The following is a 14998-nucleotide window of genomic DNA, read 5'->3' on the forward strand; positions in this document are numbered from 1 at the left end:
CTTGCTTGCATATAAATGGGGAAGACATAGAAGTAGACACAACTCCACAACAACTATTACACAACCAAACTCCGAACTTCCTTTTTGTAAAACTTTTTATGTACCATCTACTAGTAGTAACATCACCCATCCTTTTTATAATAGAGTAGTAGATGAACATGGTATTGACCATTCACATGCACACACCCACAGTAGTACCCTTCCAACTTTTTGTAGCAGTGCTATATACTTGATCGTTAATTAATAGAATGTAGTCTTTAAAACCAAAAAAAAAAAAAAACTGATGTAAAACACGACCAGAAACCACAAAAGAAACAAAAAAAGAAAGAGAAGGAAAGCATTGGTAATTATTTCACTTATTTTTCTTTTCCATATAAGGAAAAGCACATAGATTACACACAGAACATATATAGAAACAAGGAAATACCAAACAACATATATAGTTAATATCGACACACAAATATTTATTTCTCGATTTATTTTGAACTATATAAATATTGAAATCGATTACTGTCATTAATATATGACCTTTTTTATAGTAAAAAAGAGTCCCGAAAATAACCGATATGATCTTGCCAAGCTATTCAATGCCATGCATTTTCCTAAGCATGACAACAAACTCGTAAACTTTTTCAGGGTTAGGAAGTACATTAGCAACACTCTCCCTCTTAAGGCATCTCTTTGTCCATTCATCAAATTTTGGACACTCTTTTTCAACCTTAAAACCTCCAAATTTTTCATAAGCATAGAACCAAGATGTCATGCTAATAGCTATGATATCAACATATCCAAAGTTGTCTCCTCCAAAATAATCTTTGTCACCTAAAGCTCCTTCAAGTTTCTTCAAAATGTCTATGAAATCTTTCTTGGCAATCTCTAGTTCTTCTCCTTTGCTCCTCCATATAGCCATTCCTGCTTCATAAATCTGCACCTCATGTATGTATTCACTTAGAAATAATACATGACAAAATAAATCAACACCCCACACTTATAACTGAATAATAAAGTGGTTGAGCTAGGAATTTATTTAAGAGGATTCAAAAAAATATAATGTCACGTCTAGAATTTAAACCTATGAGTTAAATCAATTTTGAACCCTCTTTGCCCCTTTAATAAAATATTTTCTTATGTTACAAGGATTCAATAGTTTAAATATAACAAAAAAAAATCATTATCCCCTATTTACATAGTTTATTTTTATGATATTGTTTGTTTTAGTCTGTTTTGTTTGTACTTGAATAAATTTATTTTTCTAAAGGAGTAATCATTTCTTATGAGTAACGTTATGTCACATTCAATCTTGGCGCATTTCAGATGTTTGAAGGTCTGCTGCCACAAAATAATTTAGAAAATTCTTCTTTATCAATGCTATAATATAGCTACTATAGTAATAGACTACACTAATAGCTAAATTACAGGTACAAAAAGCATTTCAAAAGATATGACTCTTTTGCTTACATTAACCCAACAAACTTCTTGTTTGTATCTAATAAATACGGAATATGATCCGTCTCTATATTCATGAATTGAGATTCAAGTTAATAAACAACAATAACCACTCCTAGATAGCAAATAAGTTGAGGTTGACTATATGAATTCCTACTATTAATATCGCTCCAATCAAGCTCACCTCAGTCTAATATTTTACTGGCATATAAATCTTTGTTAAAACATAAAATTCGTGTTTATAATCCACATAACTAACCAAAACAAGCATATAGGAGGATTAGAAATATAACCTTTTTGTCAATGAAGTCAGCCCAAAACCGTGCCCTGGAACGACCATAAGCACAAGAAGGGAGCAAAGGATTTTGGGTAACATATTTCTCATCAATATAATAGACAATATTTGAGGACTCCACAATTGGCTTGCCACTGTCCAATAAAACAGGAACTTTTTGGTAAATGGGGTTTGATTTTAGAAGCAGTTCACTCTTGCCACCTAGCAAGTCTTCTTCTTGAGAATCATAGGCTAAACCCTTCTCAGCTAATGCAATTTTTACCCTCATGCAAAATGGACTCACCCAGAAATCTAATAGACGTAAATCCTCTTTTGCCATCCTTCAACTTTCTTTTTCTTTTCTGTTTGCTGGGGTAACGCATAGGCAAGTAGTGAACTTATATAAAACCAAGAATTTGAGTTTCCAAAGCAAATCTTGTTCCCTTGCCTTCTAAGAAATCCTCGAGATATTCGTCCCTTTGTTGTTTATGCGTGTCATCACTCCTGAGGTGTATAATAACCAGAAAATAAATTTTGCATAATCAGATCATGTGGAGTACTAGTAATTACTGCAGTTAACCTGTTATAATATTTAAATTATAATAATATAAATATTTTTTCACGTAGCGCATACTTTTTTCGTTTCAAATTAGATGTGGTACTTTCATTTTTAGTCTATTCCAAAATAAATAACATATTTCTAAATTTGAAAATAATTCAACTTTAAACTCTTTATTTTACCAATTTTACCGTTAATGAGAAATTTTTATAACTATACAAATATGATGGCCTCACGAAACTTTTACCCCATAAGCTTTTAAAACTATAAATTTTAAAATTTTTTTTTTCTTAAATTCCGTGCTCAGTCAAACTACCTCATCTAAATTAAAACGGATAGAGTATATTTGTATAACATTAGCACTATCTCGTTAGCAAATCAAGGATCGATCTATGCCGGCAATAATATTAGTTAAAGATGTCAACCTCAATTTAACAGCATGAGAAACTCTCATGCAATATTTATTTTTTTGTTGATAAGGTCAAATTAAACAATTTTTTTTTTTTGATACGGTTTCGAATTAGATTACCATTAACCAAAATCATACTATAATTCATTGCCCAAAAATGGTTTTGTCTCCCCGTTGTTATCTTTGTCTTTTTCCTTTCCTTATATATAAATTTAATACGTAGCATCTGGTGTCATATATATAAGTTCCAAGAACATATTTCCTCTCCGGCTGTATTGAACTCACCAATGAGGCATAGGTTAAGTGGCAAAAGAAATATTTTAAGATTTTAATGTTCAAAGGACTATACACATATAATTCCTATTCTTTTGGTTTCTCTATTTATTATTTTGTATTTGAGCTCCAAACTCATTCTGCCCATCCAACCCGCTTAAGGTTGTGGCCGGTCATTGACCCGTCCATAATTGAATTCAGTCCATCTTGATTTTTAACCCAAATTGATCCATAGGTAACTTTGTTTAAATATTTTTGAAAATAATATTCTCCCGTTTCAATTTATGTGAACCTATTTGACTGGGCACGAAATTTAAGAAAAAATAAAAACTTTTGGAATTTGTGGTCATAAACAAGTCAAAAAGGGGCCCAGAGTATTTGTGTGATTATAAAAGTTTCTCATTAAGGGTAGAATTGTAAGTTTAAGCAAAATTATTTTCAAATTTAGAAAGGGGTCATTATTTTTGGAACGGACCAAAAAGGAAATAGGTTCACATAAACTGGTACGGAGGGAGTATATTTTTTGCTTCATATATTATATATGACCATAACAAAAGTAAAAAGTCATATTTAGTAATTAAACAATTTATAAGAAAATAACACACATTACTTAAAACTTGGTAAGAGTTAGGCGGGTTAAGCAATGACCCAAATTTTAGCACATCTTGACCCAACTCATCTCAGCCTAAGTAACTTTTGAGCAGATCATTCATTGACTCAACCCATTTTAATCCGTCCAAAAGTACCCAACCCACTCATTTGAAAGCCCCGGTTACTCAGGGGAATCTACTCCTAGATACAATGCCACAGAAAGTGGTCACCTGGTGTGAACATGGCTTATTCTTTGCCATTCTAATTCTAATTTCTAAAAGCTAAAGTAAAGTATATTTTCCAAAGTTCACTTTAACAAAGTTTCTTAACTGGAAGATACAACAAATGTAGAAAAAAACTAAAGAGGGAAAGAAGAAAAAAGAAGGAAAAAGAGTATCTTTGAGTTCCACTAGATACTTGCCAAAACTCCTCTATTCCTTATCTTCTATTGGGCCACATGTTGCTGGTTCAAGGCCCAAACCAAAAGCTTAAAAAAATTTGAGGCCCATTTGGCCCAAATTACAAGGTACCTCCATCCTTCCCCGAATCACAACCAGAATCCGAATTTCGACATTATTCTCCTTTTCTCTCTCACACAGTTACGCCATAGCCATCACCACCTCTACAATAATTTGCTTCCTTCATAATCTTCACCCTCTCAACTAACCTTTAACTTTCCTCACCCCAATCCTCCCCCACCCCCACCCCACAAAAAAAGAAGAGAAAATCAATTGATTTTTTTCCTTAGTTCTCTTCAAGAATATCCAAAATCTCATAATTCTTGAAATATCAAGTCAAAGTTTCAATTTTTCAGATTTAACACCTTAATGGGTGTCATTTGAAATCAAGAAATTATCATGTTGGGTGCTGTCCAATTGGGATTATTTGCAGCAGGTGTTGTACTCTTTGTCCCTATGGGTATGGCTGGTTGGCACTTAAGCCGTAACAAGATGCTATTTTTCAGCTGTGCTCTTTTCATTACCCTTGCTGTTGGTGTTCATTTGGTACCTTACTTCCCTTCTGTTACTTCTTTCCTTAGCTCTAATAAACCAAGTTCAGTAGTACCTTTAGAATTTACTGTAAAAAAGGATTCTTGTTTGTCTTTACTTCATCAAGTGTCATTTGATTTTCAAGAATTGAGTATAAATGTGACTAACAGTGTTGAAAATAAGGGTAGTGGTAGAAAATTTGGTTCTTGGAAATGGGTTGAGTCTGAAATTGTTAATGAATGTGATTTTCAAGAATTGAGTAAGGCCGACGCTTCGGATTTATTAAACGGGTCGTGGGTTGTTGTAGCGGGGGATTCACAGGCAAGGTTAATGGTGATTTCTTTATTGGAGTTGATATTAGGGAGAAATGAGATGGAGGTGATAAGAGGGGATTTGTTTAAGAGGCATAGTGATTATAACATTTTTGTTGATGAGATTGGATTGAAGTTGGACTTTATGTGGTCGCCTTACATGAGTAATTTGACTGATTTGATGCTCGGGTTTAAAGAAAAAAGGGGTTATCCCGATGTATTTGTGATGGGGGCAGGGTTATGGGATATGTTACATGTAAATAATGCATCTGATTATGGTGTTTCTTTAAAGTCTTTGAAGGATTCAGTCGTGTTGATGTTACCGGTTTCGTCAGCATTTGTTAATGAGGGTGATGGAGCGAATGTAGTTCCGATTCGGTCCCCCAACTTGTTTTGGTTAGGGATGCCTAAGTTGATACATTCAATGTTGAATACAGATGAGAAGCGGGAGAAGATGAGTGATGTAATGTGGCAAGCTTATAGTGATGAGCTTTACAGAAGTAAGCTGCTTCGACAATCTGGTGGCCCGCTGTTTTTGCTGGATATTCATTCCTTGAGTAATAACTGTGGAGCTCATTGCACGGATGATGGAATGCATTATCACGGGGCTGTCTATGAAGCCGCTGTACATATCATGTTAAATGGATTACTTATAGAATCTAACCAGAAGCTATGATGGAGCAGTTATGGTTTTCTGTTGACTAAGTAACGCTGCGACACCCTTCCGCAATGGGAAAGGGCAATATGGTAATTGCGAGAGCTCGTACTTCAATATCATCGGTGAATATTTTTTTCCCCACGTCTTCTTTTGGCAACTGATATTTCAATAGAAAGAATTCTTAGATGGTAGTTCATATTCATTTCCCCTTGTTCAATTGTATGATTACTGATACTCACACGAATTGTATTCTAGAGCAGGAGAAACCACTCATATTCATATCCGATTTTGATGTGATCATGTGGACATATGTAGAACAAATCAAAGTTTCTGAAACATGTGCAATAGTTTGAATATCCAATTAAATGATTGCACATCTATATGGTCTTTTACTTGCTTTCGTGTCGAGTTAATCTAATCTCTCCTTTTTCGTTTTTTGGAATGGTAAGTTAATCTAATCTCTAGTTAGATGTAATACGATAATGGACACTGTCTTTTTCTTGCCTCTCCATTTAAATTAGAAAGATCGATGGAGTAGATACTTCAAACACTTACTATTTCAGTCCAAAGCGATTGTTTTGTTGTCAAGAAGTCTAGGATCGTATTCTACTGGAAATATAAGCTGAAATTTAAGAGCTACATTTATTTTATACTTTGGGTAGTTTAGAGATGCCACATCAGTTACCCGGGGGGGGGGGGGGTTGCACAATCAGCTTGTCGGCTTGCATTTAAATGTCCCCTTGGACTTCTTACACAATCAAAGATGCTAACTTGAGTGTCATATCTTGAGTGTCCCCTTTGGAGTTAAAGCTAGTTTTGTAATTTTTTTTAGTAGTTGCAAGGTCTAACTTGAGTGTCATATCTTTTTTGTATGTTTAGTGCTCGTACTTTGAAGTTTGTAGTCTTGCATTAGAATCTCTTGAAAGCTTCCAACTCTCCTGGTAATGTCCCTTTATTGTCAAGACTTGTGATTTTATTAGTGTAGAATATGAACTGAAGTGGACATGTTAATATGTCTGCACCAGGCAAAGAACCTGCATACATCATTAAAAGATAGGAAACTATTAGCGTGACGCACCTTAATCACATTTGAGGTTCTTACGTTATCCATAAACCTTTAATAGCTTTCTAGCTATTTCAAGATGAGTGGAAAAAAATGATTTTGTGTTTGTGCTGTAGTGATGGAAGGTGAGGAATTTTGGCTCTTCTAGTCTTCTTCTTCTTCCAATCACTGGAATTCTTTTTTGCTTTACTTTCAGCTTCCAGAAACTGATCAATCTGCCAAAACTTTCTCCACTTGATACCTATAAAACTCATAATCTCGTTCTTGATTTTATCCACCTTTAACCAGATGCGTTTTGCACCAGTCACTGTGCTGGAACTGCGTATGTGCTGAGCCAATGTGTCTGGTTGTAAAGCTCCAAGCTTGTTCACTATGACTGTAAATAAAGCAATGTTGTCAAAGGTGCGCTCTTAAGCCTTGGAGCAAGGCACGGCACATGTTGAGTGCTTCGTCTCGCTTAGCGGGCCCTTCAGTGTCGTCATCAAGGCTCTAAGGCATACTTTTCCTTGTCAATGAGCGTAATCTTGAAGAGGCGGCACTAAACATATTGATATTTCACTTTATCACAATTTTTCTTCAATTCTTTTGTCCATATATTTGTTATTCATGCTTATAATTATTAGTCTTTGACTACACATACATATTTGTATTTTTTTTCTCCTTTTGTGCCTTCATTAAAGCTCATGCTTTGTTTGCGCTTAAAACCCCAAGGGACCTTAGTGTTTTTTTGCGCTTTTCGCCTTTGATTTGATTGCATTATGATATAGTTATTTTTCAGCCTTCTGAGGTGTGGAGGTGGTTATCTTGAATATACCTTTCCTTTAGTTTGTTAGCAAGCAATTGGGAACAAAATAAGAAAAATACACTAGTGGAGATTATAACTTTTACTTACTATGCTGTATGAGCGGGGTGTGTAGTCATAGTTTAGTCCCTTTAATGAACATATACCTTTTTCAACCCTCATAAACAGAGAACACTGTGGGTAATTCGACACAACAAGATGGAGGGAGTTATTGTCTGTTGTTGACCTTTATGGTTAAATGTTGATTCAAGAGATGACGGTTTAGTATGCCACGGACATCAGAATTCAGATGCTTGAGTTCGCTTATCACAAGTGTGTGAACTTAGCCTATTCAAAGCTTTATGATAGGACCCCAATTTTTCCAATTCTGCAGTTTGATGTATAACTGCCTCATGATTGCTCATTCATCATAGCCTCATTGCTTATATTCTTCCTCCGTCGTGTAAGAGGAGGAATGCTTTGTCTGTCTTCAACAAATTACTCTATTTTTTGTTGAAACTATATTTGAAATACTAGGGTCCATGTACACTGCTGGTTATTTCCATTGTGATTGACCCCTTTATCAAGGTCTTTGTAACTTAGAAAGTTACACTTCTTGGGTGACATTGGAATCTCCTGGATAAAAATGCTTCAGATGTTGCTGTAATTCTCTTTAGTTACATGTTGCTATCAATCAGTAGGTGTTGTAGTCAACCTTATAGAGATTGTTGTCAATGTTATAACGACACAATTACATATGGAGTGAAACTTGTGACCTAAGAAGAGGCCTCCCTGCCCCAACTTTATTGACTGCCGAGCTCGGTAGCGTGAGCTTGTGACCTGAGTGGGGGCAGTAAGGTGATGGGACAACCATGGTGCAGTCCTTGACTTGTTAAGGGGTGGTTGTGTCTCTTCTTTGATGACAAAGAGATGGCTCGGTGTTTGGAGAGGACTGTGTGGGGAGCAGATGGATGGGGTGCTATAGCTTGGGGGCATCCAACCACCTCCTGGGCTGGCTTCACAGAGCAGCGATCGCCGATCAGCCAGTCCAAGCCTACCACTTAGATGTCGGGTGGTCATTGGTTCGACCATCGCTTTTTTATTAATTCTTTTATTTATATAATATACCCATGACATTGACTATCGACTTGGGCAAATACTTTGAGCCTTTCTTGTTTTATCAATCAGAGCACTAATAAAGTAAATACAAGTGAGTACATTGCTATGATTAGTGTAATGTTTCCTGCTGTATGAGGATAAAATAGAGTTTTTACTGTAATTCTGTTAGTTACCTTTTGCTATCCATCAACATTTACTAGCTGAGGTAAATCGTCTGCACACCGATAAATCCATATTTTCTCAAATTGTCAATATCCTCCTTGTGTTAGGTGCTCTCTAGCACCAGCAGTTGTGCAAGTATTGGCTAGGAATAGGAGTGGCAAACGGGCGGGTCGGGTCATTTATGGTTCAGGTCGAAAACGGATAAATTATCTTACCCGATCCATATTTAATACGGATATAAAACGGGTTAATCGGCGGATAATCATATTATCCGTGACTTTTTGCATATGATCACTTTTGGGAGAATTCTTAGTCTCCCTAACTTGAGGAATTCCAATTTGATGCTTTACAAATGTAAAAGTTATACCCATTGGTTGTCCATTGGTTATCCATTTTTTAAATGGATAATATGGTTCTTATCCATATTTGATCCGTTTTTAAAAAGTTCATTATCCAACCAATTTTTTAGTGGATAATATGGGTGGTTAACTGTTTTCTTTTAACCATTTTGTCACCCCTAACTAGGAAGGTAGAGGTGGATTTAGGGTGAGTTCTATAGGTACAATTGAATTTATCGCTTTTGGCTCGAATTATGTATAACATCAGCAAAAGAATTTAAAACGTATGCATATAATACGGTCCTATCAGTTTGATTTCACTAACTTTAAATCCTAGATTTACCTTTGCTAAGGAAGCCAGTGTATTTCGCTTCTACCTAAATTTTGCAGTGTCTCTCCGAACTGCATGCACCAGCCTGAACTCTAGAAGTTTCATTTCGTTTATCTATATTATATAGAACACATGCTATACAAGTCAAGTTGAAGAAAGTTACATTGGAAACATAAGAGAAGCCTTTTGGTTTCCCTCCTATTTCGGCTCTCCAGGGGTTTATCGCCTGCACATGGAACCTACTTAGATTTTTTGATGCAGAGTATAAATTTATTTGTAAAAATTTACTATTTGCAATTAGTAGATATGAGCCTATAGCTTCAAATATATAATGGATTAAATGCAAAAAAATTTAAAGGTTGAATCCATAAGATTTAAATCCTGAATTCGCCTCTTATGGAATTAAATATTCATGAGATTGGACCCTTACCCTTATTGTAAAATAAAATAAGGAAAGGACTGAAGGGTATCTCAGAGTAAGGGTGGCAAGTGAACCGGTCCAGGTCCGGGACCACGGGCCAAACGGGCCAGGATCATTTGGCCCGATTTTAGTGGGCCTGGGCCGGTCCTGTGGGCTGGTCCTATGATTTGGGCACGCCAGGCCCGGGACCATTAAGCCCGCTAGGGCTCGGGACTGGACCGGTCCCTTAGCGGGCCAAACGGTCCCAACGGCTATTTTTTTAAAAAAAGAAAAATAAATAAAAATAAAAATATAGCCGTTGGGCTGTCAAAAATAGCCGTTGGCTATTTATAAAATAGCCATTTAACCCCTCCAACTTTGTTTTAATCCCAAACTTTTTATAATTACACTTTTTCCCTATTTTCAACTATAAATACCCCATCATTCTTTCATTTTTTTCCTTACAAAATCATCAATCTATCACAATCTCTCTCTAATTTTCTTCTATAATTGCTACTATTGCTTACTTTATTGTTACAATTTATGGAACAATTGTGAAGTAGGTGAATTGAAGTCTTCAACGATAATCAATTTTTAACAAGTTGTTCGTCAATTCGGTAAACTCGTTCCAACTCTTAATATATATACTATACTATACTATACTATATATACATCTTATATATAGCATCTTATATACTATATATAAGATGTATATATAGCTTATCGAATATAGCTTATATATAGTATATATATACTATACTATACTATACTATATATACATCTTATATATATATATATATATATATATACTATACTATACTATATATACATCTTATATATAGCATCTTATATACTATATATAAGATGTATATATAGCTTATCGAATATAGCTTATATATAGTATATATATACTATACTATACTATACTATATATACATCTTATATATAGTATATAAGATGTATATATAGCTTATCGAATATAGCTTATTACTTATATATATATATATATATATATATATATATATATATATAAGCTGCAGGGGCGGATGTAGCATATACTCCGCTGGTTCAACTGAACCCATAACTTTCGACGCGGAGTAAAAATTTATATGTAAAAAATTATTAAAATTACAAAAATAGTAGAGATGAACCCACAACTTTAAAAATATAATAGGTTCAATGCTAAATATTTTAAAAGTTGAACCCATAGACTTTAAATCTTGGATCCGCCTCTGATAAGATGTATATATAGCTTATCGAATATAGCTTATATATATATATATACTATATATATATATATCTTATATACTATATATATTCGATATTAGATATTGAATATTAAAATTTAGGTCACAATTCTATAATAAAATTTACAAAGCATTGTCTTAGATATTTTTTTTAACATCGTTTTGTCTCTAATATCTATTTAATTTTTTTTTTAAAAATATGTTGGGTCCACTTAGCCCGTTTAGCCCGCGGGCCGGGACCGTTTAGCCCGGGACCAACCGGTCCCTACAAAAAGCCCTTTTGGGCCCGAGCCCGTTTAATTTGGGACCGGCCAGGGACCGTTTGAACCGCCTCACTTGACTCGTTTAGGCCCGGGACCGGCCCACTTGCCAGCTATATCTTAGAGCAGTTGGCTAACCAGTTACGCTACAAGTCCAAGCCACTACTTCTATGTCGGGTAGTCATTGGTTAAACCATCACCTTTTTTTTTTTTCTTCTTTTTATACAAAAGAAACCCATCACAAGAGTAGCAACTTTGGCAAATGCATGTTTTAAGCCTTTCATGGTTTTTCGGGGTATCAACTGTTTCTAATGTTATGTTTTACTTCCTCTTTTTGCAATTTGTTTGAATCTTTTACGAGGGTCAATTTAATTAATGATCGGTTTAAATTCGGACATAGATGTTTAAAATGTTTTGAAATAAAATTTATATATTTAAAATTTTTAAAGAAGACAACGTGCAGGAATTATCAAGATGATCATCCAGGGGTCATAGGCAATTAAACTTTTATTGAATTTAAAGCCATAAGAAATTTGGATTTGATTTCAACTAAATATATTTTGGTCCAAATAAATATTATGGGCTAATATAATTGGATTGATTACTTAAGTTCAATAAAAATTGACTGGGCTAGCCCATTTAGTTGGGCTACAAATGATGGGCCCACTTCATTTGACACAATATGTCATCTTCCTAGAGGTGCAGTTTGGTGCCACGTGTCAAATGACGTGGCACGTCAAGTCAAACGGAACAGCCAATAGGAACGTGCCACGTGTCAAAATGATAAGGCATGCCCAGTCACATTAAACGGACAATGAAACCACGCCACGTGTGCAAGTGATATGTTCTGACCAATTAAATGCGGTCTTATCACACTTTAATTTGGTTGGTCGAAAATAGTTTGTTCTTATCATAATTATTCCCTACCATAACTATAAATAGGGGTCTTCATAATCTAGAAAAGACACCAGAAGTTATAACAAGAAGCAAGAGAGAGCTCGTGGATCAAACGCTGTAGATTTCTCTAAAAGCTACAAGCATTCAAGTGTTCTAAGGATTAAAAGATCAAGATGAAGATTCAAGAACAAGCTGCAAGCCCTTGGATTAAAAATATGTCAAGATTAAGATCATGCCTCAAACACTTGGATTAAAATAAAATAAAATTCAAGATTAAGCTCGAAAGCTCTTTTATTTAATATTGAAAAGTTGAATCGGAGGATTCATAGAGATTGTACACTCATATTATTTGAAATAAAATACTAGGATTGTTGCAATATTTTTCGGTCTTGATTTTATTTTCTTGATGCAAATTTATTGTCTACAAATTCTGGAACGTTCAGTAGGACAATCTCAACCTTTCATCTTAACTTTTCAATCACCAAAGTTCAAGAAAATCGAAATGGCTTCAAAGAAAATAAACTCCAGATCAATTTCCACTAAAGCTGCTAATTCCAAGTTCTATGTTGATGTGGAAAACATCCTCAATATTACCTTTGAAAGATTTGGGCCAGTTATAAGGAGCAAAGTAAGCTCTTTAGGACAACAAACACTTCAAGCGTCGTCCACATCAGCCTCTGTTGTCGGATCTTTATCCTCAAAAAGGACAAGATCCTCTACAAGCGCGACCCAAAAAGGGAATGATGTCATCGAAAGGATCGAAAAGGTTCTTGCTCAACTTAGTTTATCTAAGTCCAAGAAATCTTTCATGCAAGCCGATTATGATTACTTGAGTGTTAGACCTCCTCTAGCCTCCATTAATGCGACCTCTAAGTTCTATCCCAATGATGATCTATATTATTCTCCATCCTCTATGGCGATCATGCAAGCAATGGTTATTGAAGCTTATACTGTAGAAGAACAACTTATAAATTTAACGAAAGCAGTTGAAGGCTAGTCAAAGCGCATGTAAGATCAAGATGCTAAACTTTCCAAGTTGACAAATAATTTGGATAGTATAGTAGAAGGAGAATCCACACAAACACCTTTAAATCTTCAAAGGTCACAAGAGAAAGTAGACTATTTATAAAAGCAAGCAACGACAACCAAGGAGATCCAAGTCTCCGTTGAAGGTATAGTTTCCATTGAGAAATTGAAGGACTTCATCATGGAGGCTATCAAAGATATGCCTGAGTCGTCGTCCTAATTATCTCTCACATATGCAAAGCCGTATAGGAAAAGAATTGATAACTTGAAGATGCATGATGGTTATCAACCTCCTAAGTTGCAACAATTCAATAGCAAGGGAAATCTAAAATAACATATAACGCACTTTGTTGAAACTTGCAACAATGCTGGAACATATGGCGATTATCTTGCCAAACAGTTTGTTCGATCTCTCAAAGGTAATGTATTTGATTGGTATATAAATCTAGTTAGGAATAGTTGGAACAAGAGTTTCTCAATTGTTTCTATAGCACAAGACGCATCGTAAGTATGATCGAACTTACAAATGCTCATCAACGAAAAGATGAGCCAGTTATTGACTTCATCAACCACTGGAGGAGCTTAAGCCTCAACTGCAAAGATTGCCTTTTTTGAAACTTCTGGCATCAAAATGTGTATTCAAGGCATGCATTGGAGTATTCGCTATATCATACAAGGCATACAGCCCAAAATATTTGAAGAACTAACAACTCGTGCCCATGATATGGAACTAAGTATAGCCACAAGTGGAGACTAAGGGATGCATGTCATTGAGACTTACGATGAAGAAAAAGAACAAGAAGGCAAGGATGGGGGTAAGTTTTCATTTAAAAATGAAACCGAAGAGTCTATGCATGTCACTCTGCTCTTCAATGCACGAGCCTAAACTGCAAGTTATAGTGCTTCCATGAGTCTATATTGTATGTCATGAAGCTCCCCAATTTTGAACTAAATCTTTGAAGCGTAAAACTCTTCAAATTCGAGCAAAGTCTTTAAGTTATAAAGCTCTTTAATTTCGAGCAAAGTGTTCAAGTCGCAAAGCTCTTCAAATACGAGTAAAGACTCAAGTCGAAAGCTCTTCAAATTCGAGCAAGGACTTCAAATCACAAAGTTTTTCAAATTCGAGCCAAACTTCAAGACGTAAAGCACTTCAAATTCGAGTAAAAGCTTCAAGTTGTAAAGCTCTTCAAATTCGAGCAAAGTGTTCAAGTTGCAAAGCTCTTCAACTTTGAGCTAAGTCATCGAGTCACGAAGCTCTTCAAATTCGAGTGGAACTTCAAGTTTCTAAGCTCTTCAAAATTGAGCAAGTCTTCAAGTTGCGAAGCATTTCAAATTGTAAGCTAAATCTTCAAATTACAATGCTCCCGGGCGCACAAGCCTAAACTGTATGTCATAAAGCTCTTCAAATTTGAGCAAAATCTCTAAGTTGCAAGGCTCCTGGCACGACCCAAAATCTGACTAGTCGTGATGGCACCTAACCCAACCCGCTAGGTAAGCCAATTAGCAACTAACCAATTCCAATAAAATTTAATAAGACAATTAAGTAAAAGAAATTATCTAAATCCTATACATTTATCAAGGACTGGTAGTACAAATCATGAGCTTCTAAGATTAGAATTTACAAAGCTGGTATGAAATAAAAATACATTATCTGTTTGAAATATATATAAGTAGATTAATAATTCTGGAGCTACCATGAACAAGAGGCAGCGATGACTGGAACGCAGGTACATCTTCAGATCCAGCTCCCATCGTACGCAGCAACATCAGCATCAGAAATTTGCACGCAAGGTGCAGAAGTGTAGTATGAGTACAACCGACCCTATGTACTTAATAAGTAACAAACCTAACCTTAGGTTGTGTA

At 35.3% G+C, this 14998-nt stretch overlaps 2 protein-coding genes across 2 annotated transcripts; one reads left to right on the forward strand and one right to left on the reverse strand.

Moving 5' to 3' along the window:
• Nucleotides 1–327: 327 nt before the first annotated feature.
• LOC104094454 (probable glutathione S-transferase) lies at nucleotides 328–2086 on the reverse strand. Its single transcript, XM_009600391.4, has 2 exons — nucleotides 1740–2086; nucleotides 328–925 (listed from the first exon to the last, which is right to left on the reverse strand). The coding sequence occupies exons 1-2, from the start codon at nucleotides 2058–2060 to the stop codon at nucleotides 581–583; spliced, it is 666 nt and encodes a 221-aa protein (XP_009598686.1). The 5' UTR covers nucleotides 2061–2086; the 3' UTR covers nucleotides 328–580.
• Nucleotides 2087–4079: 1993 nt separating this feature from the next.
• Nucleotides 4080–5902, forward strand: LOC104094453 (protein ALTERED XYLOGLUCAN 9). Its single transcript, XM_009600389.4, has one exon. It carries the CDS (start codon nucleotides 4410–4412, stop codon nucleotides 5526–5528), a length of 1119 nt encoding a protein of 372 aa, XP_009598684.1. The 5' UTR covers nucleotides 4080–4409; the 3' UTR covers nucleotides 5529–5902.
• The last annotated feature ends 9096 nt before the right edge of the window (nucleotides 5903–14998 follow it).

Source organism: Nicotiana tomentosiformis, chromosome 9 (assembly GCF_000390325.3).
Source record: "Nicotiana tomentosiformis chromosome 9, ASM39032v3, whole genome shotgun sequence".
Taxonomy (NCBI): Eukaryota; Viridiplantae; Streptophyta; class Magnoliopsida; order Solanales; family Solanaceae; genus Nicotiana; species Nicotiana tomentosiformis.

Excerpts from the sequence above, each read along its gene's own strand:
- LOC104094454 (XM_009600391.4), bottom strand. The coding sequence starts at position 2,060 with ATGGCAAAAGAGGATTTACGTCTATTAGATTTCTGGGTGAGTCCATTT. Across the intron at positions 926-1,739 it reads CTGACTTCATTGACAAAAAG|ATTTATGAAGCAGGAATGGC; the intron begins GTTATATTTCTA and ends CATGAGGTGCAG.
- LOC104094453 (XM_009600389.4), top strand. The coding sequence starts at position 4,410 with ATGTTGGGTGCTGTCCAATTGGGATTATTTGCAGCAGGTGTTGTACTC.